Source organism: Cavia porcellus, unplaced genomic scaffold, assembly GCF_034190915.1.
Source record: "Cavia porcellus strain 051 isolate PalLab524CR breed Dunkin Hartley unplaced genomic scaffold, mCavPor4.1 scaffold_24, whole genome shotgun sequence".
Classification (NCBI taxonomy): domain Eukaryota; kingdom Metazoa; phylum Chordata; class Mammalia; order Rodentia; family Caviidae; genus Cavia; species Cavia porcellus.
The window spans coordinates 48740858-48768580 of NW_026947507.1; the positions used below are offsets into that span (position 1 = coordinate 48740858).

Here is a 27723-nt window from a genome sequence, read left to right on the forward strand (position 1 = left end):
GGATGTAGGGGTAGAGCTTGTCATCTCTGGGCTTTATTGTAGGGTAATTGGGGAGTATTTTAGTCATCACTAAGATAGTACCTAACATCTACAATTTAACGAAAAGAAGTTTAATTCGGTTTTAAGAGGCACATGATCCATAATAGGCTATCTCCAGGGTGGGAATATCATAGTGGAAGGACATGATAGAGGAAAGCACCTCACTCTATTGCACCCTGGAAGTGGAGAGGTAAGTTGGAAACTGGAGAGGAAAATAACGCCTTCCATAGACAGCCCTAGGAACACATCTCTTCCCAACTGTCCATCCACCCAACAGCACATTAACTATGAAATTGTCAGTAGATCAGTATATTGTCCCTATGATCCAGTCACCTTCCAAAAGTTCCGCTTCTGACTATGTAAGACTTTTGGAGGACATTTTAGTTCTCAGCTATAACAAGCAGCAGCAAAACTTTTTTTTTCCTTGTTTGTGGAATTCCAAGTTTCATTCTCCAGTTCCATTGCATTTATTAGAGACAGATTTTTCCATTCTTTTGCTGGAAGGTGGACACATTGGATTAAGGTGTATAGTAGGTAGTGCACTTAGTTTCTGGAGATCTGGGAACTGAAAGTGGTAATAGGTCCAGCAGTCAGTGTGTAGACTTTTACTTCTTCAATTCCAGTCTGTCACTCCATTTCAACCTCTGCCTAATATGCTGTTCATTTTCTGTGATTCATTCAGGTTTTGTTTTCAGTTTCTTCTTAAGCCTTCAATCTTTGGTAGCATTGAGAGTGCTGGCCATGTATAATATGTTGTAGGTACCTTGAGTCTAATCTTGAGTCTAATCTTCTTATTCAGGTTTATAATCTTCTGTTTTAGCACTGTCTTCCCTACCTTCTGTGATACCTGCTGATTTGTAAGGCATATTGGGGTGTTGAAAGTAGAATAAATAGGTAGTGAGGGTCCTTATTATTGCTGGCTCCCTCTTCAGACACTTGGGGCTTTACTTTCTCTGTATTTTTGTCTAAATTAGCTAACTGTTTCTTTAGTTATTTTCATCCTCATATATTTTGAGTAGGATAACAAATATCTGCTAATCTCCTGTAAAATGAAATTTGTGTTTGTTTCTGTTATTTTTACAAAGCTAGAAATGGAGGTCTTTTTCTTAAAAATCAAGTACTTTATTTTTTAACTTGGTAAAAAGACATTTATCAACTGTACTGATTTTTTTAAACTTAGAATTCCTTTTGTTTTGGAAAATGAATTATACATTTCTCTGTTCGAGGGAGAGATGGTTGACAGAGATGGAATTACTTTTTGGGAAGCGTTCGTTTGTGACACATCTAACATTTAGCTTGTATAGATAGATAGGTTAACTGTGGTTTTGCTTTCTGAGATTTCAGTTACCCATGATCCAAAAATATAAAATGGAAAATTCCAGAAATAATTCATGATTTTTAAATTGTATATCTAAGCAGCATGGTGAAATTTTGTATTTCTTGCCCTGATTGTAAATCAGTTACTTCTAAAGCATACCTATGCTGTATTTGCTACCCACCTGCTGGTTACTTGGTAGAATCTCTTGGTACTTGTCTAGGTTACCAGATGAACTGTTGAGATATGCAGTGCTTGATTCAAAGACATCATTAGTATACAAGGAGTATATAATTTAAACATAGGAGACTCAAATGCAAATTTTACTATTTTTAAAAAGTTTACCAGATATTTTATTCAATATAAGTTAAATATAGCAATCATAATTAGTTCCAAGTTCATAATCTGAACATAGTTTTAAAACAAATACCTTACTTTTTTTTTTAACTTTTTAAAAAACTTTTTATTGGTACTGGGGATCGAACTCACGACCACTTGCTTGCAAGGCAGGTGCTTATGCCACTGAGCTAAATCCCCAGCCCCACAAATACCTTATTTTAACTTCTGGTTTTATGTGGGATTAAAATTCACTTTAAAAATGAATTTCTGTATCTTCCTAAGTAAACCTATTTTTAAAGAAAAAATGTTGACTCCTTCTCTTCTAGGTTTCACCTTGCTTAACTGTCCTGTCACGCTTGTTGTTTAGCAGTGACTCAGATATATTAGCAGATGTGTGCTGGGCCCTTTCTTATCTCTCTGATGGACCCAATGATAAAATCCAAGCTGTGATTGATTCTGGAGTCTGTCGAAGATTGGTGGAACTATTGATGTAACTATAACTTATGCTTAATAATTGTATGGTTGTGTATTAAGGTTATAAGTTAAAGTGATTGTCTTGTAAATATCTTGGAGCTGTTTCTTTAGAAAGAGTTAAAAAGTTACTAATCTCACATTTTGCAGAGTAACTGTAATCCTAAAAAATTTACCTTTAATAATTTGTATCATATTTTGAGGTAGAAACTGATTATTTTGTAGACAAATTCTCTAAGTTTTATGTGATCTCACTGTAAACAAGAGAAACGTTAGGTATTTATAGAATACCTAATATCTACTAAGTTGATGTGTATGTAAGACATTGTTAATGAAGTTTGAGACTTTCCACTCTTTCTTATAACTAATAATCTAGTTTATTATTTGTTATAGTAATTTCATTTATGTCAAAGATGTGTCTTTTTGGTAGGCCATGTAGCTACTTCCCTTCTTTTAAAGGAAAAGATTTTCTATCAAACAAATCCAGAAAATTTGCTTTAGAAAGATATTATAACTTCTGGTCTTCCCACCTTTAAAGCATTTCATATTTGGAGGCCAGGTGTGGTGGCGCACTTGGGAGCCTGAGGCAAGAGGACGGGCTGTGAGTTTGAGACCAGTCTGAGCTACAATATGAATTTAAGGTCAGCCTGATCTGTGTAGTGAAACCATATTTGTAAAAGCACAAACAAAAACAAAAACAAAACATTAGGTTGGCCCAGAAGAGTTAGGTAGTTTAAGAAGAGAATTCAGGGCCTGCATTAAAACAGTCTCATGGGCAGTAGATGGGGAACAGGTGGAGTCAGTACAGAAGTCACAGCCCAGTTTTGAGAGTGACTAGGAACAGTGGCACCCTTTAGAATAAGCTGAGTACAGTGAAGGGTTAAGCCTTGGATTCTAAATACCACTCTCCTTTCAAAGGAACCAGAGATCTTAGGGAAACAAGTAGTCCCAGGGCTGAGAATGAGATAAAAATAAGATGAACATCAAAAGTAATGAGTGCTTACAGAATGGAGATTTGTCAGAAGGATGTAGAAGTCCATTTGAAAGGGTACCTTCTGTCCAAAACTGCTACAGTTTGAGCTTTGAAGTAAGTTATAGTAATGCATTATAACTTTACAAATAAAATAGAAAACCTCTGAGTCCATACTAAAATCAATAGGTAAGTAGATAAGGCATATAGTTGAAATGACAATTATTTCAGACAATAAGCATCAAATCTAGTGGCAAAAGTAGGTTAAGTAATGGGAGTTTTACATAATCTCAGAATATTTCCTTGCTAAATACTGCTTTTAAAGGAAATCAGTAGTAGTATAATAAAGCCGAAGAATGTGGCAAGGTCCATTCCTAACTAGTGACCAGAGCTCCGCACCAGCATCATGGACGGGGATACCAGGCACCACAATACCATTTGTGATACCCAGGCAAATGTGTATATAAATTGAGTTTTAATCTTGAGAAAACATTGGCTAAAGACACTTGACTTGTGGTCTTCAAAAATGTCAGTATCTAGACCAAGGAACCGTTCTAGATTGAGAGATCCTGGAGAGTCATGCCGAGTGAGTTAACATGGGACCTTGGATTAGCTCCTTTATTGTAAAGTAGTACTGGGAGAATTACTGAGATGTAAATGGGATCTCTGGGTGAGGAGTTTCTGTTTTTGCAATTTTCTGTAAATTTTACATTTTCAGTAAATTTTACTTTTTTTTTTAAAAATTTTATTTTGAAAGTAGTAAAAATACAACAGAACAAGACAGAGCAAAGCCAATCGAGACAAGGCAGTAAAATTGATACAGAACTTCACAGCAGGATACTGGGAGGGTAGTAATAGGTACTATGGTATATCTCTTTATGTTCACAATAATTGTCCAGTCAATTAAGTATAGTGAAATCAAACCAAAAACAAAACATTATAAAACCAATTGAGAGTATTGAGTAGAGCAAAAGAAACGTAAGAAAATAAAACAGTGAAAACAACCTTTGCCTTCAAACAGACAATTTTTTTTTTAACTTTAGGTACAATGATGATAAAGTTGTATCACCTGCGTTAAGAGCAGTTGGTAACATTGTCACTGGTGATGATATTCAAACACAGGTGAGTCCAGACTTTCATATGCCCAATTATTAATATAACAGACAATTATGTTTCATACCACTTGATTACATGTAAAGATTTTAGAATTTTAGCACATAAGCATATTCATAACATGTAGTCAGCCTCAAATACCTATAAGAGAAAGTGCTCTCCTCAATCTGAATTAATACAAACAACTATAAGATACAGGTTCTGCTCTTGAGGGATTTCTAGTCTTTAAGGGAGAAAATATAAGAGCAAGGCAAATCATCAAAGATAGTATCTGTGTGCTATGAACTAACCAGTCAGTAAATGCTGTAAAAGTTTTAAAAAGATGTCATGTACTAAGAAATTTGTGTAGTTTCCTAAAGGAGTGGAACTAAATCTGGATCCTAAAAGTACAATGGAGTGAAAAAGATTTATCTGGTCATAGATACACAGGTATGTGTGAGCTATTTTTTTTAGGAGCATTAAACTTAAGTAGAACAAAAACTGTTAGTGAGAAGATGCTTGATTGTAAGTAAGTTAGAAGTAGAGTTGTTGGTAAGGCATTTAGTATTGAAGGCCAAAATGGAAAGATGGCAAGGAAGTTGATCTAGGTTTCACAGTTAACTGTGTGTAAGATATGTCTCTTTTGGGTAGAGATCAAATTAGGAGTAATGTTAAGATAGATCCCAAACTTGGGCTATAGTCTTTCTTGCAGAGTTTAAAACCTTAAACTCTGTAGCACATCAAAGTTTTCCTTATTCACAATTTTTAAGTGTTTTCTTGTTCTTACATGTTTTTCAGGTTTACTTTTCAAGTCCTGTTTTGATACTCACCAAAGTTATTAGTAGTTGATATCTAATAAGAGATAGCTATTTGTTTAAAATAGCTTTTAAATGAAAATATGCTCTTAAACATACACTGTATTTTTTCAACTGAATTTTCAGTGTACTGCTCCATACAGTGTCAGTCACTGGGAAGTATTTTGAACATGAGAACATAATTAGTCTTGCAAGGGAATAAAAAATGTAACAGGACAAAGAAGAATATATTTCTTTATAAAAGAAAAGTGGAACAATAAAAATGTTAATGAAACAGACTTTTCCTACACATTATGAATTTCTAATATTTACAGATTTTTATTAATTCATTTTGTAAACTAGAGGTTGGATCTTAACCTCAATCACAATATCTTTTCAAATAATTATGTCAGTTCAACTCTGAAAATATTTTCAAAGGTATTTCCACAACTTCTAACTTTTTAGAAAAGCCATTGAGTTTCAAAATACCTATACTTGGTAGCATTTTAAAACAATGTTTTCACACATTATGCTAAGTGTAAATAAATTTGCTTTAACTTGTAAACTTGAAGGGTACAGCTGTGGCATTTTAGTGGACTGAGAACAGGGGACCTCACTACTCTGGCACTACACAAGCTTTGGAAACAGCACAAGGCAAAAAGTAGCAAGTCCCTAAATTTCACTTCAAGAGAAAGAGAAAGAATCTCTTTTCATTTTTCAAAATGATTTTTTTACTTGTGAATAACCTAGTAGTAAGGTTTTATTTAGTTTTTTACTATAAACCTTTTTGTTTCCATTTCTAATTCTCTTTAGGTGATTTTGAATTGTTCTGCATTACCCTGTCTCCTGCGCTTGTTGAGTAACCCAAAGGAGTCAATTAGAAAAGAAGCCTGCTGGACTATTTCTAACATAACTGCTGGAAACAGAGCTCAAATCCAGGTAACAAACAGCCTTTCCCATCTGGGACTAGAATAAGAAGGTCTTAAAATGCCAATGTATTGCCGGGCATGGTGGCTCACGCCTGTAATCCCAGCACTCGGGAGGCTGAGGCAGGAGGATCATTGTGAGTTCGAGACCAGCCTGGGCTACAAAGTGAGCTCAAGGCCATCCTGAACTGCAGAGCGAGACCCTGTCTCAAAAAGAAAAAAAAAAAAAAAAAAAAAAAAAGCCAATATATTGTGAATCAGTATTTTATTAGTGATGTATTTTAGTAAGTATTTTTAAAAAATGAATGTCTAAAAATTGTTTTAAAGAATATAGCCTTTCCTCCTCTAAAATAGTAGCATTTATTTTTAGTATTCTAATGAGGAGTATGTGTATACGTGTATGTATGAATGTATGTATGTGTATATATTTATGTGTATATATTTTTCCCCACTTCACACAATGTCCAACACAAGTGATTAATCTTTAGAAAGGAATCATTCTCCATTAGTTAAGTTAGGCAGTAATCTTTCTTTTGCAGCTTTTGTTGATTTACAGTAGAGTTTTATCAACCTCATTAATTTCTTTCCATTTTAATCAGTCATATTCTTGTGCTTTATTATCCTTAAAATCATAACCTGTTAATATCACTATTATTTAAAAGACATTTTCCTTTTTAAAAAAAGGAAAGTACATGAAGATTTAAACAGATAATATTTCCAAAGATAATTCTAGAAGCCTAGGTGTTACGAAGTTATTCTGTTTCTGTCTTCTTCTATTTGGTAATATTTTTAAAACTTTATTTACACTGGTTATGCTCCATTGTTTTTCCTAATCTCAGGCAATTATAGATGCAAGTATTTTTCCTGTTTTGATTGAGATTCTTCAGAAAGCGGAGTTTCGCACCAGAAAGGAAGCAGCTTGGGCTATAACTAACGCTACCTCAGGAGGGACTCCAGATCAAATAAGGTGTGATGCAAAGTGGTTTTTGTTTTTTACAGAAAATACTGTAAATGAAAAACAATTTGAAATAAAGCATACTTTTTATTGATGAAGCATCATTTCTACATCAGTTTATAAGCATTTTTAATCTTAAATGACAAGTGTTATTCATTCACAATGATTTTTTAAAATTTAAATTCTAGCTAACATTCTCTATTGGCAGGCTAGAAATTAAAAATCTGAGGAGGGGACAATATATTAATTAGCACAGTACTATCATGGTCATTAAATATCTTTTAAACACTAAAATCGGAAAAAAATTGAATATACAGAAACTACTAATAAATTATTTAAAATAAATTGAGCCATGAGTGTTGGCACATGCCTGTAATCCCAGCAGTCAGAGGCTGAGGCAGGAGTATCACCAAGGATACATAAGTGAGTTAAAGGCCAGCCTCGACTATATAGCGAGATTGTGTCTAAATAAATACATAGAAATAGACATTTATTTAGTCTTTAGTTCTTTGACACAGAATCTCACTAAATTTCCCAGGTGGAACTTGAACTTCTGATTCTCCTGCTGCAGCCTCCCAAGTACTGAGATTAGATATGTGCCATTGAGACCCACTGCTTGCTTTTTATCTTCCATTTTTCCTCATTGTTTTAATCAACCTTTCCACTTCATTTGTGTCATGAATACAAGTAGTAATGAAACAGAATCTTTGTTCTCTTGTATTTTTAATGCTAATGTTATTTTTACCTACTTAAGTTTTCAGTTTATTTCCCAGTACTATAAAAAAGTGATTGCCATGATTATATCTATTCCACAGAGCATTCCTCAAATATATCAGTGTGAATCAGTGGTCCAAATGAAGCTGATTATCTCCCTAACCACTCACTGTGTATATAGGAAAAGAATTTCTTGGCCTCAGATCACTTCAGTGATGCTGAAGTGATACCACTGATGCTGTTGTATGCCCAAGCCAGTCATTTCAGCTGTGGGACACCAGCAGGGTACATAGTGCTTTTATGGATTATATTTCCTTTACTCTCTTGGCTGTGAGATAGGTTTTTATCTTTGTGCTTTATATGAACTTACAGAAAGTGTGAAAACAACAAATAACAGGAAAAAAAGGCATTAGGAAATGGAGTATTTTGTGAACATTATGTATAAACATTATATAATGTTTATACATGGCCTATTTTGTTCCTAGAGATCTTCTGTGCTTATGAAACACAGCGTATGTTTAAGATACTAACTGTAATTTTTTGAGAAATTTTCTCAGTTCGGATGTCCTTTTCCCTTTCCATTTCTTCGGCCTCCAAATGACCACTCTGTAGGTACAAAGCCCTTCAAAAAAGCACACACATATGCACATGTGCATAGTACATACACTGTTTAGAGTGTGGATGCCATGCATAAACAGATCCAAGTACCATTGTGCCTGTGTTTATATTTTGTGGTGTTTACAATACCTTTTATTGCTAATTATTTTAAATTAGAGAATAAGAGAATACAAGGTTTTAAAGTCATGTTTTTTTAAAATCGATAGATGTTTGTAGTACATAATAAATACATTTATTGTGGGGATTTGGTACATATATATGACACATTTTAATTTTTTTTAAATCATCGTTCCCTGATCCTCCCCCTTCCTCTCCATCTCCATTCCAAGGGAATACTTGTTTATAGGCTATAATAACCATGTCCCCATAGGAACTTGGTACATGTATATACCTCACAACCTCCCCCTATCTCATTTCCCTCCCTTCATCTTTTGGTTCCCTTCTTGTATGTTAAAGATTTATCTCACTATTTCCCATTCTCTTAATGCGCACTTAAATAAAAATTTAAATGTTTATAACGGTTAAATTTTTATACAAATGTTTTTCTTAGTTGTTTACATAAACATTTTTGCTGCAACTTGCACAGCCAGTGGGGTCCTGAGAAGGGGCAACGAGAGATTCAGAAGAAACTAGACACCTAATTAAAGGAAAGCTGGGACAGGGTGGGACCTGACCTCCGTGATGGAGAGGCAGTGACAACCCAGTGCAGCCTGCGTCTTTGTTTATACACAGTAAAGAACGAGGAAGCACATGACAGGGCTGAAAGTGTTTTGCTGAGTTTGAAAGTATTTCAGTGTTTTGCTGAGAACATGGAAAATGGAACATTCTCAGAGCTACCTGTGCTGTAGTTAACAGAGAGGAGCACGAAGGCTGGACACGTACGTGCTGGGCTGGCCCTGCTCTAGTCCCAGCAGCTTGTTTGCATGGGTGGCCTTCTCTAGAGGTCAGGGCTGGCCTTGCTCTCGCCCTGAGTGTGGGCTAGATCAACCAATCTCCAGCTCAGCCACTCCCCATACATTTCATCATGAAGAATATTTTGTGTCATTGTTATAGTGCTTAAAGTTACTTTTAAACTTTGTTTTCCTTACATCTCTCTCTTTTTAAAAATTATTTGAAGGTATTTGGTAGCCTTAGGCTGTATTAAACCACTTTGTGACCTTTTGACTGTTATGGACTCCAAAATAGTCCAGGTGGCTTTAAATGGACTGGAAAATATTTTACGTCTCGGAGAGCAAGAATCTAAGCAGAATGGAGTCAGCATTAATCCATACTGTGCTCTCATTGAAGAAGCGTATGGTAAGCAGTCAGTTAAGAATTTACAAGTAGTTCTTACTGATCCCTTAGCTAGTTTCCCCCTGGGTTCCATGAAAATGTTTGTCATAAAAGCACTCCGGAGACTGAGGCAAGAGGCTGTGAGTCTGAGGTTAGCCTGGGCTACAAAGTGAGTTTAAGATAAGCCTGAACTGCATGGTGAAACCCTGTCTCTGAAAGGCAAAAAAAAAGCACTATTTTAAAATGTTTTCTACTACCTTAACAACTTATCTTCATCATTTATCATTCTGTTTACATTATTCTTGTGGACAAATACTTTATATTGGTTTAATAGTGTATGGTTAGTTTTCTTTCACACTTTTTAACATTTTGTTGAAATTTTACATTTCTCCATTTTTTTTTTATAATTTTAGTAGCTATATAGTGTGCTTTCAGCCATACCATGTACAGTTTTACCATACACTGGTAGTTGACCATTAGTTTGTTTCCAAACTAATGCTTTTTATTATTGCTTTTTCAATGCCAAATAAGCATCTTTCAACATATAAATTTGCTTTTCTGTTGTACTGAGAGGGAATGTAAAATTTTAAATGAAAGTCTGCCAAGAATAACCACCCAAACCCAGTGGACATATCCAGGCAATGCTGGTAACAGAACATTCCTCCATGACCCCTGTTTACTGCCTTTGTGTAACTGATGACCTTGCAATATTTTTTATTTTTAAATTCCCTCAACATCTTGTGATGTCACTGCCCCAAATATGCCTTTGTGCCTCCCCACTTGCCTTCCCCATAAAAGCTCCAAACCCCTGCTAGGCGGGGCTCTGACTCATTGGACAAGATCCCAGTTGAGTCCACTAGTGTAATAAACTGCCTCCTAAACATTGTTGGTGTTGCTTCTTCCCCTGTTGGGTCTGTGTTCTCTAACAGAACTAGTATTTCGGGATGCACTTTCAGGGGTGTAGTTGCTGAGTCCTACAAGACAAAATGCATCTCATTTTGTTTCCCAAAACCTGTTACTGACAGGTCACTTGCTCCTTCTGTGCAGATGTGCTCCACAGCCTTATGCTTATTTGATTGGTTGCTAATTTAGCAGATGTGAGGCAACATCACCAGGTTGCATTTTGTGTATTTCTTGGCTTATTTCATATAATGTGGTATATATTTTCCTTCCACTAGTGTATATCATAGTTTGTAGTTATCTATTTGAATTTTCTATAAAAATTTGAATTTTTAACTCCATTTTGATACATCTTTTCTCCCAATCTAATTTTTTTATTTTAATAAAATAACTTATTTTATATTTAATAAATGATGCAGTTTAATATTTTATTTCTTCAGTTTATGAAATTATTATCCCGATGGAGGTTTAGTGAAAAAAGTTTTATTGGCCAGATTTTTCTGTTTGGATCCTTAAAATATTTAATTTAAATTCTCATAAGGGAATTTATTTTTGAATAGGTATGACTCTAAATTGATTTTTTCTACTTTATTTGTATTAATACTTTCCTATGTTGTCTTCTTACTGTATGCTGATTCATGCTTTTATTTATGATTCTTTAATGAAGCCTGGGCTATCACATTGCCCTTATTTCTAGTCATATAGTATCACTGATTGAACCATTAATTAACACAATATTAATAACTGGCTTTAAGAATTAATATTTCCTTACTGTAGTCATTATTTGACTCCAAGTTACACTAGTGTTTGGCCTATTCTTGTTTATTTTTTATTCTATGTAATCTTCATGAAATGGTTCTGTAACTAAATGAATACTATTTCAACATTACATACTTAGACCATTGGTGGTGAACCTATGGCACATATGTTATTGTGTTTTTCTTTTAAGACAGAAGATACTAATATATGAGTTGTTTTTTCCTAAACTAAAACCTTGAAAAAACCCTAAAACTTCAGTATTCAAGTTTAATTCAGTGTTGGCACTTTGCAATAAATAAGTGGGTTTTGGGCTTTAGTTTGATACTTGATCTCTAAATGATTCTCCATCATTGACCTATATACTTATACTTAGGTGTAGAATGTTTTCTTCTAAGCAATAAAATAGAATGTTATAGATTCTTATTTTTTCAGGATGAGATTTTTCAGTTTCACCTATAGACTGTACTTCTAACCAAATAGCCATATATGTACAGGGTATTTTGCTGTGAAAATATGTCATGAATTTACAGATAATTTACATTTGTTTCATACTAATATTCTCTGGCTCATTATTTGTTAGTTTCCATTTTGTACTTTGTTTAGCATAAATACTCTAGAATGGACTTTTGAAATTCTTTATTCTAAAACTCACTTTGTCACTTAGAAACTGTTATCACTTTTGCAGCACATATACAACTGAGAAACCCACAAATTGAACAAACTTGGTCAAGATCACACAGCTAGCAGGGTTGTTTGGGTCTGTGAACTCTTACTACCAGGCCTGTGGTCATTCTTAAACAAGAAGACCTAAGTCTTAGCTTTCATGTGTATAAAAGTTAATTTGCAGTCCATTGCTAGTGGAGTAGTAGATGCTATTGGTTTATTAGTTTGATTTAAATATATAGTAAAGCTTTGATAATAATTTGTCCTTATATATGTGCTTTCTTTAATAGGTCTGGATAAAATTGAATTTCTGCAAAGCCATGAAAATCAGGAAATTTATCAAAAGGCTTTTGATCTGATTGAACATTATTTTGGTGTAGAAGAAGATGACCCCAGCATTGTACCGCAGGTGGATGAAAGCCAACAACAATATGTATTTCAGCAGCAAGAAGGACCAGTGGAAGGCTTTCAGCTTTAGTTTGGTAGGGAACAAATTAATTGCTGAGTTTCAGATTATCTCCTCTTTGTCACCAGTGATAGTTGGAATATTTGACTTCTTTTAGCATAAGACAGTAAAATTTTGATGCACTTTTTAGAAGCAAAATGAATTAAAATTTTCCATTCAGATGTAACATTTTGTTTAGGGTTTTTTGTTGTTGTTTTGGTGTGATTGTATTTGTCTTTTTGTTGGCATTATCTATTTGTGAAAACATAAATTATGTAGTTATTTAACTGAAACTTGAAAAGGAGAACTGATGAAGTATTATTACATAATAGTTGCGAAACCTTTTTCATGTATTTTTGAAAAGTGCATAGTAGCACTTACTGACACCCATTCTCTACTGAATCTACCTCTATTTTGAAGCAAAGATAAAAACAAGCTTCAGAAGCATGAAATCATGTAAAAGCTAAGTTAAAATGTGGAAATATTTCTTACCTTAAATTATAAATCACTGTGCTATCAATTATACTTTGTAAAAAAATTGCAACAGAAAAACTGTAAGATTTATTTATGAAACTTAGAAAAATCATTGTCTTGATAGTCTTTAGAACGTGGCAATTAAAGAGGGAGGTTATTCATGTTGGGCACATTAAAATGATTAAAAATACATATTTGTGTTTTAAAGTATAAGTGTTATACTACTATATTTTGTATTTCAACCAAATATACCATTTTTGAAATAGTTTTATTATTTTTTCACTTCATTTTAAAGAGCATTATAGCAGAGATGTCATTATGAATCTATAATTGTGCTGCATACTGGAATTATTATTAGAGCAGTAATTACAATTTTATTCACTATATTAATGAATTTAAGAAGTTGAATGTTAAAAGTATTCTGAAGAAATCACTGTTATGTATTAAACTTTACTGAATGTATTTAAGGTTTGAATAGTAAGCGATTATATTAGTGAAAATCATTAAAGGGGTCTTTACTATGGTTGAAATCTTGGTTAGGAATTTCTTTATTTTGGTAATACTCAGAGGGTCATACTGCTGCTTATTATGTTAATACATAATGTAATACAAAATGTAATCTAATGATTACAAGTTGTCACTTGTCACTAGTTGGTCACTATAATGTGTGTTTTATGAATTAATAGCAAAAACTGTTTCAGACTATGAAAGGTCAAGAAAGGTTTCACTAAAAAATTATATATTTATTTAAACATATGTGTTTATCTATGCTTCTCACACAGTACTGTGTTTGATAGTTTTCTAAACAGATGTACTGTTGAACTCAAATATTTTAACATATGCAGGCTATTTTCATTTCCAATTAAATACCTAGAATATTTATTTTACTTCTAATTGGCAACTCTGTTAAGATGGGAGTTAAAGCAGTTTTGATATTCATAGTCTTTTCTGTAAAGGAATATTTCATTTATGTAATGTTTCTGCGGGAAATCAGAGGCATGTTACAAGAGGAAAAATGTTTAGGATTCTTTAAATAGTCTGATACTTTGTAAATGATGTTTCATGAAAGTTTTTGGCCGGACACTTAAAACCAACTACTAATATGACTCAGGTTTACATGGTATCTGTAATGCTAACTGCAGCTGCCAATCCTATATTATATTGTTATTTAAAGGATGTATGTATGTCCTTTTTATTGTAGTGGAAGTTACCTAGTTGAGTTTAAAAAGTGTTTCTTTCATATTATGTTATTAAAAAACAGGGTAATTCTATTAAAGATTACCAAGTTGATTGTGAATTTATCAGATGAACACTGTTGTGCTGCAGACAGTTTTAAGAATCACAAGACAGAGTATTCCACTTTTTCACAGCAACTGACATGGCTAATGCAGCATAATTGATAAGCTAACCAGATGTGCCTATTTTCATGGACCCTGTAGTCACTACAATCTTTAAGCCAAATTATTAATAAATGAGTGTTCATGGGAGGAAAATAATACGTGTATGTGCACATCTGCAGGCACATGCAAATGATCTCTTGAATGATTTTAAAATTTCTTCCAGTAAAACCAATGTTACTATATCAGAAGTACAGAATATGAAAAGAAGGGTGTGAGTGCTGGGGATATAGCTCAGCAGCATAAGCGCTTGCCTGACAAGTGCAAGGTCCTGAATCCCAGTACCAAGAAAGAAAATATGACCATATGTTTAAGCATTTAAATACAAATTTAAATCTCTTTGATCTGTTACCTGAAAAATTAATTTGATTAGATTTGAATGCAAAGGCGACTGGATCAGTTTAGGCTTATTGACAAGTTTACTGGATTAAGACTCAAACACTTTGCTTTTTTTTATTTTTTATTTTTTGGTACTGGAGATCAAACTCATGACCTCATGCTTGCCAGGCAGGTACTTGTGCCACTGGGCTAAACCCACAACTCCTAACCGTTTGCTTTTAAAATTCAGATTACGACTACTCTTCAAGGTACCTCTTAAAATGTTCCATAATGTATTTTCATCAATCCTCACTGGCCCTTGTGACAGTTTTAAACTTTTTAAAGATTTATAATGTTTACATCTATGAGAAACTATGCCAAATAAAATAAGAATGTGTCATAAAGGAGAATCCGAATAACAATGTACATACTAAGAAAGTAGAAAAGGGTCTATTTCTAAATTCAGGGCCCACGGATTAGCTCAGTGGCACAGTACCTGCCTGGCAAGCACAAAGTCCTGAGGTCAATTCCCGGTACCAAAAAAATAAATAAAAATAAATTCAGTATGTTTTGTCTGAATTTGAATTAGTTAATTCATGCAATCATGTTTGTTTTATATTTATGTAAGTATTTGACTTTCTGGCCATTTTTTATTTAAACTCTTAAGTTTCATTCTCATTTAACTTTATTTGTTCACTTAGTAATACCAGAACATTAAAAAATAATAAAATCTAGTGTGGAAATAATATATCCTTTGGTAACTGTAAAACCCATTTACAGTTAAAAATACATGTATCGGTACAGCCGGGCGTGGTGGCTCAAGCCTGTAATCTCAGCACTCAGGAGGCTGAGGCAGAAGGATTGTTGCAAATTCGGGACCAGCCTGGGCTACAAAGTGAGCTCAAGGCCAGCCTGAACTGCATAGTGAGACCCTGTCTCAAAAAGACAAAAAGTAAATAAATAAATAAATGTATCGGGTAAAGAACTAAAAGAAGCATTTATAACCTTTGCTTTTATATTTTCTTTTACAAAGGAGCATTATGAAAAAAATAAAATATAAGAAAATGTAGTGGATATTTGGTGGTGTTCTAAGTTCAGCAGTCTGCTGGTGGCTTAATTGTGAAACTGTGAAACTTAATTGTTAACTTTTATTATTTTAGTTCATAACATTACTGTTTTATGAAATGTGACATGTTAGGAACTAATATAGGATTCTAGAGGGTAATTAATATGCCTTTAATTTCTGATTGAGGAGAAATGAGGGGAGGATATTTGTAACTAAATCAACAGGAGCAGTGTGTAGTATTATGAAATGTTACAGTATATTAAAAATAATACAAAGTTATTTTATAATTCATATGCGTATGTAAGTCTGATTTATTTTCCCCTCACTTACAATTGTATATTCCCCACAGGGAGCAAAGACAGATGCTATTATTGGTTAACTTTCCAACTACTTTATAAAGCTAACAAAATAGATAAAATGGAACGATTAAAAAGTACTGACAGTAGATATAAAAAAAGGAGTTAAAAGACCAAAAGAGAGGGGAAAAAGGAACATATGACAAGATGGTGGATCTAAACTCAGTTGCTTCAGTAATCACAGTAATTGCATTTTAACTGGAGTGTTTAAGTCATTAACCCACTATCCAAAAGAGACGAGGCAGCTTTCTGAAGAACTTCCATACTGTTCTCTACAGTATCTATGCTTAATTTCAGTTCCAACAACAAACTCTTCCATATCCTCACCAGCATTTGCTATTTCTTTTCTTTTTGATAATGTCCATCAGTTAGATGGCTTTCTCACTGTGGTTTTGATTTGCCCCTCACTGATAGCTAATGATACTGAGCCCACTCCTGGGTACACAACCACAAGCCATGGGAAGAACCATACCAAAGGTATACCTACATTGCCATGTTTGCTGCAGAAGTGATCACAGTGGCTAGGGTATGGAATCAATGCTTTGCTTTTGAGTTTAGTTACTGGGGAAGAAAATGGACTTTTTATAGGTTTGTTTTTAAACTTGCAAGGCAGTTAGTTACAGAACAGCCTTTATTTTTCTGTTTAGGCCACTCCTTTCTGGGTACTCTGGTACCAGTTAAATTAGTACCAATACTCTTGGCCATGTGTGAGCTCTAAAACAATTGCTTCCCTTTGTCTCTTGGAGGTGGGGGAAGGGGGTTCTTTTGATGGCCTGGGGTAGTGGTCATAGGAGGTCAAAGATAATCCAAAGATTCCCAGGGGACCTCTGCAGCAGTCTGTGTGGTCCTGTTAACTTGTTTATACTCTCCAGTGAACTCTGCTTGTTCTGAACCATCCTCATAACTCTCCCAACCTCAGGCTTTAGGATCTCCCATGGTTTCGCCTTCTTACTCTGCAGTCTTGAAGTTTCCTAGGGAGTGAAATGGGGCTCATGTAGCTGCTCAACTAATTTGTTTCCTCTTGCACAAGTGACAGTGCCCGCTACCTGAGGCCTCCTATTTACTTAATGTTTTGTCTGGTGTTTTACATGATTCAGGATACTAAATCTTACTACTTCATCTTGGCCAGAACCAGATGATATCATGCCAATCCATAGTATTCTTTTAAAAGTTTTTTTTCAGCCAAGCGTGGTGCATGCCTGTAATCCCAGGCTAGTGTTGAACTCACTAACTCAAGAAGCCGCGGCAGGAGGTTGAGGATTGCTTGGTGTTCAACCTGGGCTACATACTGAGTACTAATAGAAATAAAAGTGGAAAAACCAGGCTTTTACTTTTTTTTATTAGTACAAGATTGTAGTACATAATCATCACATTTACCATGGAGAGTTAGTATACAACACATCTCAATTATTTCCTCCATCATCCTCTAATAAAAAGCTGTTGAATATGGACTATGATTTCTTTTAACATTCCTAATATTATTTTCTTCTGCCTTTTTACCTCAATGATTTCCTAAATTCCTAAATTCTGTTGATCCTCTACCTTATTTTACTAGTTTTGCCTTTAATTTTATAATTGCCAGTCTTTTATTCTCTCTGGATTTTCTGTAGTTATATTTTAGTTATACGCTTACGATGTCCTGTATCTTCTCTTAAGAAAAGGGCTTTTCAGGCTAACTATTGACATTTATGATCAAAAGAGTTACTAAATTAAAAGGATAATTAAAATGTTTTAGGGTTTATTCAACTTTGAAAACCATTGAGATTACCATTTTTCTATGGTTTTGTCTTTTTTAAAATTGTTCTTACAATTACTGTTTTAATACTTTTACCATTTTAGTAACAGATTCTGGAATTAGTATTTCTTGGTTTGCCTAAACTGTTTTTAAACCTGCCTACCTAGTTACAGACACTGAAAAGACTAACCAAGGGGACTATACAGTTACCAAATACTGTATAACTTAGTTTGAACATTAGTTTTGATTTTACAGACTCCTTATTGATTTAGTCAAAGGTCATTTTAATGACATGCACAAAGTGCTCATTTTAATGTTATCTGCAGTAGCCACACACTCAGCCAGATAGCCAGATAAATTGTGGCATATTATACAATGAAGTACTATTCAGCAATAAACATGTATAAACACTTTCTGGATAGCTCTCACAACATAATATTAAGCATCCACAAAAGTACATATTGTGATTGTATATAAAGTCCATAAACAGGCAAAATTAATCTATGAACTGAAACTCAACCATGGTTACCTTTGGGGAGTAATGAGAGCATACTGGCTTCTGAAGTTTACCTGGTGATCTACATTGTGCCCTGAGTAGTGGCTACACAGGTGTCTTCCCTAGCAGAAATCTAGCCAGCTTTGCTTTCTGTGCTCTTGTTTTCTTTTCATTTTTGTTTTGTTTTGGTTTTTTTCTTTCTTTTTTGTACCAGAATCAAACTTGGGGGCCTCACATGTGCCAGGCAGGCACTGTGCCGCTGAGCTATCTCCCTGGCCCCTATGTGCTCTTCTTGAGTGGATGTTATACTTCAATAAAAGTTCACTAAAAAAAATAAAGACTGTATTCTTATTACCAAAATAAAACCATGGCCAATGTCCTGAAAAATATTATTTTACCTATCTTTTACTGTTGCTGATAATGTGGTGGTATTCATGTAAACACCTTGGCATTTAAAGTATCATTTAGCTTTAGCTTGTGCAGCTGATGCAGCTTCCTCACGCCACCTAGCTTTCTTTGCCAGGTTCCAACTTGTTAAGGATTCATGCCGTTCTGCAGCCTTCCGAACAGAGAAGGAAACAGAAAAGAAAAAAGAATAATTGTGACTCTCTAGAATAACTTGTATTTTAGTTGAGCATACATAAGAAATTCTGGGAAAAGTAACTTGAAATATTACAAATAGTATCCAAGAAAAATGGTTCTTTGGTATGGAAAAAAATTCTTAGACTTCCAATTAATAGGATAATAGATGTAAGAACTACCACCTTCTCTCTTGGTACATGTAGCATGTTTGTTAGGTACAGTATAACAAAATATTCAGGCCTAAAAAAAGAAATGGAAATCTCCAGGCATCAAAAATGGAGGTAATTTGGAACTGATGAGAATGGGAGACTTGAGTCAGGATGGGAGGAAATAGTTTCAGTTGGGGCCTTTAGGAAAAATAGTGACCTTTACAGTTATAGGGTAGGTGTTTAAACCCTACACAAAGGTGAATGTAGGATTTGGATCTTTGCTATGGGTCAGAAAGCTGGAGGAATCAGGAAGGAATGAAATGACTTACAGCTACTCTCGCCAGGATTCAAACAAAGAAGGCATTTATCTGGAGGGCAAAACCTACTGTCTATCTTTAGGGTTGTAAATGAGACAATATACCAACCATTAAAAGGTTTTTAGAACTGAAAATTCTTGGTTTGGCAGACAAGGATAAGAGATGATTGAAGGTCTTTATTTTACATGTCTGTTCAGGTCAGTAAGCATTTTAAAAAGTTTTTGTTAAATGAAAATAATTTTAAAAGATGACTTATTTTCCAAGTAACAGGAACAAACATATTTACGTTGCTAAGTTCATGGGTTCTTATCTTGGTGTAAGATTAGAGGGCTCAGAGTCACTGGTGAACCTGAGGAATGCAGAACACTACAATCATGGGATTAGGCAGGATAGTAACTGGCTAACTATGCTAGAGAGTGAAAGTTAGGGACCTAAGTGACTCTTAACTGTGATGTGTCTGCTACTGAAATGCAGTGATCACTACTGAAGAAGAGGTCTGGCTCTAGGGTTAGTTGCAGGTGACGTAATGCAGAGGGAGTATATCCGTAGTTCTGACATGGAGATTGTTAAAGACTGAAAACGGAAGACTGAGGGCGGAGTTCTCTATCTTCCAGAACGGGGGTAGGAGGGGCTTCTCTTGGTGGTAAAAAGTGATCTGTAGGGGGAAGGTTTGCAGAAGCAGAGAACAAAACTGAACCTTGTCATCCTTTACTTTCTCCTAAGAGGTATCAAACAGAAACCGTGCATTAGAGATAGTGAAAAGGTTTGTATACAGGGCAGAACTATTTCTTAATTTTATGCAGTGGCTGAGTGAGTTCATGATCTAAGAAATGATAACTTTCATGTTATTTTTTTTTTTCTTTTTTCATTTTTTTATAGGTACCAGAGATCGAACTCACGACTGCCTGCTTGCAAGGCAGGCGCTTAAGCTGCTGAGCTAAATCCCCAGCCCCGAAATGATAACTTTCATACAACAAAGTTCTCCTTGTGAAGATTTTAACCGGGTTAAAACTGCCTGGTTTTTGTGAGTGGAAGGAAGTGTTTTTTCTCTTTTGGCCACAGAGTTAATGTATTAATTCAAATTTCCTTGAATAAGATTGTTTCAGGTAAAACAAATTTGTTCTTATGCTAAGCTTCAAACAAATCCGTAACAGTTCTTAAAACTCTGTAAGTCTATCTCTATCCCTCTTTTCTTATTTCATTGCTGGAGATGGATCCGCAGAGGCGCTGCCTGTGTCCTAAGGAAGGTCTTACCTTTTTGGCTGATGCTATCACCACAAAGCAGGCACTGATTGTGAGTCCAATCATTATATAGCAGACTTTCACCCGGGCTTTGTTCCTTGCAGCATCTATCATTTCAGGCCTAAACCAAGATAGGATTTTGTTACATCAAAGTAATACAGTTTGCTGACAGGAATTAAGTCACATAAATGATTTGTTATGTGTAGATTGCAAAAATTTTCCAGAACAAACAAACTTTCCAGAACAAACTTTCAAGTCTTACCCATTTCAAATTAACAGATTTAGCCATTATGAAACTACAGTATAGAATATTTAGTTTCTAACTATACTAGAGATTGTGAGCTTTTTAAAAATTATTTACTGATTAAGGTGAGAGTTAAAGCCTATGTATGTCTGTGAGTCATATTAATTTAACCTCTGCTATGTTCAATACATTTCCTTTTTTTTGAGACAGGTTGTCACTATGTAGCTCAGGCTACCATCGAATTTATGGTGATCCTTTGTTTTCAATTTTTAATGGAAATTTTTTTGTACCAGGAATCAAACTCAGGACCTTGTCCTTGCCAGGAAGGTACTGTGCCACTAAGCTGTATCACCAGCCCACTGAACAGGATATTTTTAAAAACTCATCGTCAATACTTTTTCCCCACTGACCTTGTAGTCTCTTCTTGCTCTCCCCACTGCTGTTTCCAAAATTGATTATTATACATTTTATGGGAATGACTGTTAGACAAAGAATGTTTTCTTCATGGCTGTTGCAGGAACTTTAAAAGAAATGATAAAAATCACAGCAATTTCTTGAAGAAAATGACAAAAATACACTTTCATTTTTTGTTATTCTAATACTTAAGTCTTATTTTTAATAATGTTAGAAGTTGTCCAAGATTTTAGCAATGTTACTTAAAAAGTAGTATTTCAAAAGTAATCATGCTTGTGAATTTATTTATTTATTTATTTTGTCTTTTTCCTTTTTATCGGTACCGGGGACCGATCTCACAACTGCCTGCTTTCAAGGCAGGCGCTTATGCCGCTGAGCTAAATCCCCAGCCCCGCTTGTGAAGTTTTAATATTGAAATAAACTTCAACAATTTGCAATGATATAAGTGGCAGTTTACAAATATGCATTAAGCATTTTTCTTGAGAATATATTCAGTAACACTATTTTCTATTTAATGTTGGTTTATTGTTACATTTGTTTCAATTTCTAGAAAAATACGTTATAATTTTTCTTAAAAATGAAAACCTTTTCTCAACTTTTTCACTAGTACAAAGACCACCAAAACTAATAAAGAACCAACTTTCCTTAGATTTTAGGCAGAATAGTAATGTTTTAAAAGGGTGATTATGAGCAGTTCCAGTTAGGGTCTACACAGACATTATTAGATTACATTTGTTGGTACCTTTTATTCCAGAGGGAACCTAAAAGATCTGATCTTTTATATTTACCCATCTGGCTTTGATATGTTATACTAAATTAATGTAACACTGAAAAAATGAGACACAGTACAGTTACTATTAAAGAGTTAATGTAGTTATAAAAATTAAAGGTATTTTTCAATTATATGTCATTAAGAACACAAAAAGTGAAAACTTTACATTGCAAGTCTAATAGTTTAACAGGAACATCTCTCCTGAATAACAATGCTTTAAAAAAGATTGCAGAAAATAATCAAATGAAAAACATTCAAATACTTTTGTTCCTAGCTCAAAACTACAATGGATTTTTAGGCACTTATAACGATTGATAGTATCAACTTGAGAAGTTTCATTAAGAGAGGCTTGACTAAACCAGCTCAGCAATTTCACATCCTCGGGTGAGGAAGACCCATCCAAGGGCAGCTCATCACCTGGATGGTATAAAGGGGAAATGAGGAAGGGTGGATCTGCTTCTGCTGTTTGGAGAAGCTCCAGACTTGTTTCCATCTTGGACATTATCTCCTGGTTTCCACTGCAGACTCCTGGCTTGCGGTGTGAATCCCTCCACCTTCCATTGCAGACCTATTTGGCCTTCTAATATGGACTTGCCCAGGACACTGCAGTGAGATCCAGATCTTGGACTGAACCCTTTGGCCTTCAGTGTGAGAACATCTTCTGGATGCTTCCTCATCCAACTGTGTAAGTGATCATCATAAGCTGATCTTGTAATTTCTTATATATTTGTACATCTTGTGTTATGCTTCTCTAGCAAAATACTGATCAGGTATCTTGCTCATTGTTGAATGCTCCTGTTTATAATACTGTCTTACTGAGAGCAGGAGGAAATTATTTCTGTAATAAATAATTCTGCCTCGGGCTGGGGATTTAGTTCAGCAGCATGAGCACCTGCCTGGCAAGCATGAGGTCATGAGTTCAATCCCCGGTACCAAAATAATAATAATAACAATAAATGTCTGCCTCTTTCTACCTGCAGCTACGTTAATGCTGTATTTGGCATATATTCTCTTTACAAACATTAATTTATAATAATGTTCATTTTTTACATTCTTGATTACTGTGCTATAATCACTAGATCTCAAAATCCAAAAAAATTTGAGAATCGTATTATATTTTTTGTTATATTTATGTTTTTACCTATTATTTTGGCTTGTAAAGTATTAAATTCTCACTTACCAGTTCAGATTTCATAACCAGAGCTTGTTAACAAAGACTTTCTGAGATTAACTCATACTTTCAGCTAAGTTTGCAGTTTGGCCTCTACTGATATCAAAATAATTTGTTTTATGATATGTTTCTGTGTTGAATAAACCCAGCAAGATTTCAGAAAGTTATTTCAAACTCATGTCTATTTCATGTTTAATAACCCTTGATCCAAAAAGAAGAAAAAAGGCTTTCGATTTCCTTAGTATACATTTCTCACCACTTTTTTCTCCCCCATTTATTTGAAGTTCTTTTGGTAAACTGTAAACTAATAGAAACAAAACCATAGGTAATATGTGATAAACAAGATGTAGGCCCAGTTTCTATTATCTATTCCAATAGACATTCATTAATTCCATTGTACTAATATACTGTGATTTCAGATGAACAAAGCATCTGAAATCCTTATTTGGTATTTTGGTTTTAGCCTTCCTTTACATGACCAGGTTTTTCATTTGTTCTTGTGCATTTTATTTTGTTTTCATAATGGGGATTGAACCTAAGGTCTTCCCATTGAGCTAAATCTTTGTGCCTTTTTTTATTTTGAAATAGGGTCTTGCTAAATCACCAGGCTTGTCTGCAACTTGTACTTCTCCTGCCTTAGTCTCCAGAGTGCTTGGATTACAGGCATGTGCTAACATGCTGTTTTTAATTTTCAGTTTTAACTCTAGTAGACTGATTTTACTCTTAGTTCCTTGTCTTTTTATCCGTTCTCTTGTAAAAGTGCTGGGGATGCCTTTTGGAATTGGCATAAACTGAAAGAATAGGTTAATACAAGTTTACATTTACTTATTTTTAATGTTATTACTTGCAGGCTACATTACTCTGGAGGTGATTATCTTAGAGGTGAAGTTGCTGGTTTGATTTTGGTCACTCGTCAAACTTCTGCCTGGGTAGGTTTATGACTATGAGGAGGCCAACTATGTCAGTGACCCAGCTCTGGTTCCCAGGCCCGACACTGCACTGGCCCACTGTGGCTGCACCACAGAAGAAGAGGCTGCCTGAGTGAGGATTCTTTCCAGACACCGCCGGCAGGCAGCAAGCCCTTTTCTTTTGGAGTTGATTGACACAGCCAGAGTGCAGGCGACGCCCCCGCGTCCCTCTCCAGGGCTCTCTGCGGACTGCAACTGGGCAACGGTGGTGGTGCCCAAGAAGTCTATCTTTTCTCGCCCAACTTCCTCAGTCTCCATATACGCTTAGCAGCCCACTGTCCAGTCGAGAAGGTCAGTGAACCACCCCGGGGAGGAACGGGTGACGAATGCCACATGCTGAGGGACTTATCGCGAAGAACCAAACATCACTATGGCCTCCCACACCTGGGCGCGGCACGGACCCCACACCTGCAGGCCACGCACACACCCCCGCTCCCCGTCCCACTCACGGGACCCACGCCGGGATCTCCTCCATGGACTTGAACCGCCGGGTCCACAGCAGGATTCGCTTGTCGAACTGCGAGGGTTTGAGCTGCGCGGGGACCCTGTGCCCGTCTCCTGCAGGGACAGCAACCGACCCAGGTGAGGGCACTGGGACTGAGTCCCCGACCCCACCCTCAGGCCGCCCCTCCGCCCTCACCGTGGTCTCCAGGCGCTGTGCCGCTGCAGTAACCGGGGGCACCTCGGGGCCGTGGGGCGCTGCGGGTCACGCTCCGCAAGCCCAGGCTCAGCACTCGCGCGCCGGCTGGGAGCATGGTGCGCTTTACCAGGCAACTGGGTCGGGCGGGCGCAGTAGCGCCCCTCCCCTAGGTTCCCTGCCCTGGTCCCCTCCCCTCCTGTTCCCTCCCCTCCCCTCCCCTCTCCAGGGCTAGCAGCAGTCTGTCTTCTCTTAGAAGAGACGCCCAGGCCACGCGGCGCGGCGACCCCATGTAGCTGCCAAGCAAAAGCGAGAGCTCCAGGCCGACTTTCACCTCCAGGTGGCTGAGTCTGAAACACGTTTTCTGGGCCATAGAACCTCAGCTCCTACAACTCCTTTCTTCTACCTTTGCACTTCTTAGCCCACAGTTTGTCCAGACTCCCTTCAAATGTGCCTTTCTTCTGTCCCCTCCCACCAGTTTTAAGAGCTGAACAGAAAAAGACTCAGACTGGAGGTTGGCGAGGAGAAGTCCTGCTGCAGCAGCCAGGAGAAGGTGTACAGCTCAGTGAGCCCTGACTCAGCCGGGCTCCTTACAAGGCTCCGTGCGCTTCATGGTTGTTTCTGGATTTCTAGGTATTTTCTTAGAAGCAGCCTCAGGCTCCTGGAAGCAAGAACTTCTCTTAACACCAACCCCGTCCCCTTCAGTGTGTGAAGACTGCGGAAAAACTATGCCGTGAAGAATTGTGCACTTTCTGGGAACTGATTTTTAAAAATTCTTTATATGTTTTAGACAGAAGTCCTTTGTCTGAGGGACAGACAGCTCACTAAGATTTTTTTATCCCAGTTTGTGGGTTTTCTTTTCTCTATGCTGGAGATTTCTTTTGACATGCAGAAACTTTTTAATAAGATGTGATCCCAGTTATTGATTCTGGGAAGTATTTCCCATGTGGTTTGAGTCCTGTTCATGAATTCTCTACCTACCCCTATGTCTTCAAGATGTTTACCTACTTTGTCTTCCAATAGATTTTAATATTTAATATCTGTTTTAATATTCAGATCTTTGATCCATTTAGATTTTAGTTCAGTATATGGTGATAGGTATGGGTCTAGTTTTAATTTTCGGCATATGGAGAGCCAGTTTTTCCAGCACCATTTATTAAAGAGACTGTCGTTTTTCCAGTGAACACAATTGGCCCCTTCATCAAAAATTCAGATCCTTGAAATTCAAGGACCCAGTCCAAAAGTGGGCATCTGAGATGAATACACAGTTCTCAGCTGAAGAAATACAAATGACAAATATATACATGAAAAAATGTTCATCATCGTTAGTCATTAGAGAAATGCAAATTAAAACCACACTGAGAGTCCATCTCACTTCTGAAAGAATGGCCAGGATCAAGAAAACTACCAACAACAAATGCTGGAGAGGTTGTGGGGAAAAAGGAACTCTTCTGCACTGTTGGTGGGAGTGTAGACTGGTGCAACCACTGTGGAGGTCAGTCTGGAGATTCCTCAAGAATCTGGGATTGGAAGTCCCATTCAACCTAGCTATTCCACTTCTGGGCATATTCCCAGAAGAACTGCAAATATCATCCACAGTGATAAATGTGCACCCATGTTTATAGCAGCACAATTTGTAATGGCCAGGTCTTGGAAACAACCTAAGTGTCCATCAACTGAGGAATGGATAAAAAAGATGTGGTATTTTTATACAGTGGAGTGCTACTCAGCTATAAAGAATGATCACATTGAGATATTTACTAATAAATGGGCACAACTTGAGACCATTCTCATAAGCAAAATAAATCAAACTCACATGTGTAAATACCGTATAGTCTCCCTAGTATAACAAATAGTAAGAGTACATAAGAGTTTAGGGTAATCATGATCCCCCATTACATTATTTTAAAGCCTTATAATGATCACAGTTGTAATATGTTTGTTCTGGTTTTCTGATTTTATTATCTGTGATGGTATGAACACCTAATTTGAGGAAAACAAGTCATTACAATAGCCAGTACTGATATAATATCATCTTACTCTGAAGTCTTACCATGCTCTTGCTCTTCTGTTTCCATTGGCTCTATCATGTTGTACCTTATTGGATTGTATTATGTGTGAAAGTATAAACAAATTTCCTATGGAAAATGAGATAATATAGTAGCCATTGTTTGTTTTCTGTTATTTGGTTCTGAAAACCCTGTAGCACTCTCATTCTCTTTGATGTTTTTATACTATTTTGTTATGTTTGATACTATTGTATATGAAGTTATACTCAACTATTTCAAAGAAAGAGACATCACAGTAGTTTCTGTTAATTATGGGTTGTCTTCTGGTGAAATATTGTTTAGCTTACATTGTTCTGTTCTGATCTGTTCTGTTATGTCCTGTTCTGTTTTAATCTCTTTAAAATAAAAAATTGCACACTTAAAGCTGCGGTTATGGAAAGAATTCGGCTCTGCCTTCATAGAGTTTAAATCCTACATTTCTGTGTGAACAGTCACATGATCATGAACAAATCATTTCAGTTGGATGTCTTTGACTCACTTGTGAATCTAGAACTCCTACTGTTCACTCAGTGGAAGCAGTGAGTGAGGACAGCAGATGAAGACTGTTGTACCCCAAAAATGAGACCCTGAGATGTTGTCCAAAAAACGGGGCAAAACATCTTTTGAAAGAAAAAGGAGCACTTTATTTAAGCTGGCACCAGTGACACAGTGCAGTTGGAGTTTGCAAAGCTGTGTAACTGGGTTAAAATTTTGTCAGGCTTTTATAGGAGAAAACCACAAAACCAATGATGGTGGGGGGCAAAAATGAGGAAGACCTTTGTCCCCCTTGCTTGAGGACAGAGAATTTATGGGAAGTTTCGGTGGTCAGCCATTTCCTTTTTTACAAGAATTTATAGCCCTTGGTCTACTAATTCCAGGAACCACTATCTTTCACAAAAGGGAGACAAAGGTTGAGAGGAATATAGGTAACTGGAGGTCGACTGATTCCAAGAACAATTGTCCCTCGCAAAAGGAATAAAGATTAACACAGCAAACAGGTTACCAGGGTGAAGGTGCATACAGAACAATATAGCAGCACTTTTTAGTTACAGTACAACAAAGACA

The 27723-nt window shown here is 36.0% G+C and overlaps 2 protein-coding genes across 10 annotated transcripts in view; one reads left to right on the top strand and one right to left on the bottom strand.

The window, feature by feature from the left end:
- The window catches only part of Kpna5 (karyopherin subunit alpha 5), an 80670-nt gene extending 53628 nt beyond the window's left edge, over positions 1-27042 (top strand). For 3 of the 8 annotated variants that reach the window (XM_005008136.4, XM_063235025.1, XM_063235027.1), the window contains exons 9-14: positions 2020-2183; positions 4178-4256; positions 5834-5959; positions 6786-6913; positions 9351-9529; positions 12118-15818. In XM_005008136.4, coding sequence (XP_005008193.1) covers positions 2020-2183; positions 4178-4256; positions 5834-5959; positions 6786-6913; positions 9351-9529; positions 12118-12305 — 864 coding nt within the window. In that variant the 3' untranslated portion in view covers positions 12306-15818. Of the gene's footprint in view, positions 1-2019; positions 2184-4177; positions 4257-5833; positions 5960-6785; positions 6914-9350; positions 9530-12117; positions 15819-20041; positions 22520-23855 lie in introns of those variants that run through there. The other 5 variants (XR_010042717.1, XR_010042716.1, XR_010042715.1 and 2 more) reach the window with 5 other exon arrangements.
- Fam162b (family with sequence similarity 162 member B) lies at positions 17204-24742 on the bottom strand. Of its 2 annotated transcripts, none has more exons than XM_003479716.4 (4): positions 24614-24742; positions 24423-24531; positions 20417-20525; positions 17204-18673 (listed from the first exon to the last, which is right to left on the bottom strand). In XM_003479716.4, the coding sequence occupies exons 1-4, from the start codon at positions 24726-24728 to the stop codon at positions 18575-18577; spliced, it is 432 nt and encodes a 143-aa protein (XP_003479764.1). In that variant the 5' UTR covers positions 24729-24742; the 3' UTR covers positions 17204-18574. The 2 variants fall into 2 exon arrangements, with proteins under 2 accessions (XP_003479764.1, XP_012998971.1); XM_013143517.3 differs by lacking the exon at positions 17204-18673 and adding an exon at positions 18692-19880.
- Positions 27043-27723: the final 681 nt, after the last annotated feature.

Excerpts from the sequence above, each read along its gene's own strand:
- Fam162b (XM_013143517.3), bottom strand. The coding sequence starts at position 24,728 with ATGCTCCCAGCCGGCGCGCGAGTGCTGAGCCTGGGCTTGCGGAGCGTG. Across the intron at positions 24,532-24,613 it reads CACAGCGCCTGGAGACCACG|GAGACGGGCACAGGGTCCCC; the intron begins GTGAGGGCGGAG and ends CTGTCCCTGCAG. Across the intron at positions 19,881-20,416 it reads TGATAGCATCAGCCAAAAAG|GAGAAAGTAAAGGATGACAA; the intron begins GTAAGACCTTCC and ends GATACCTCTTAG.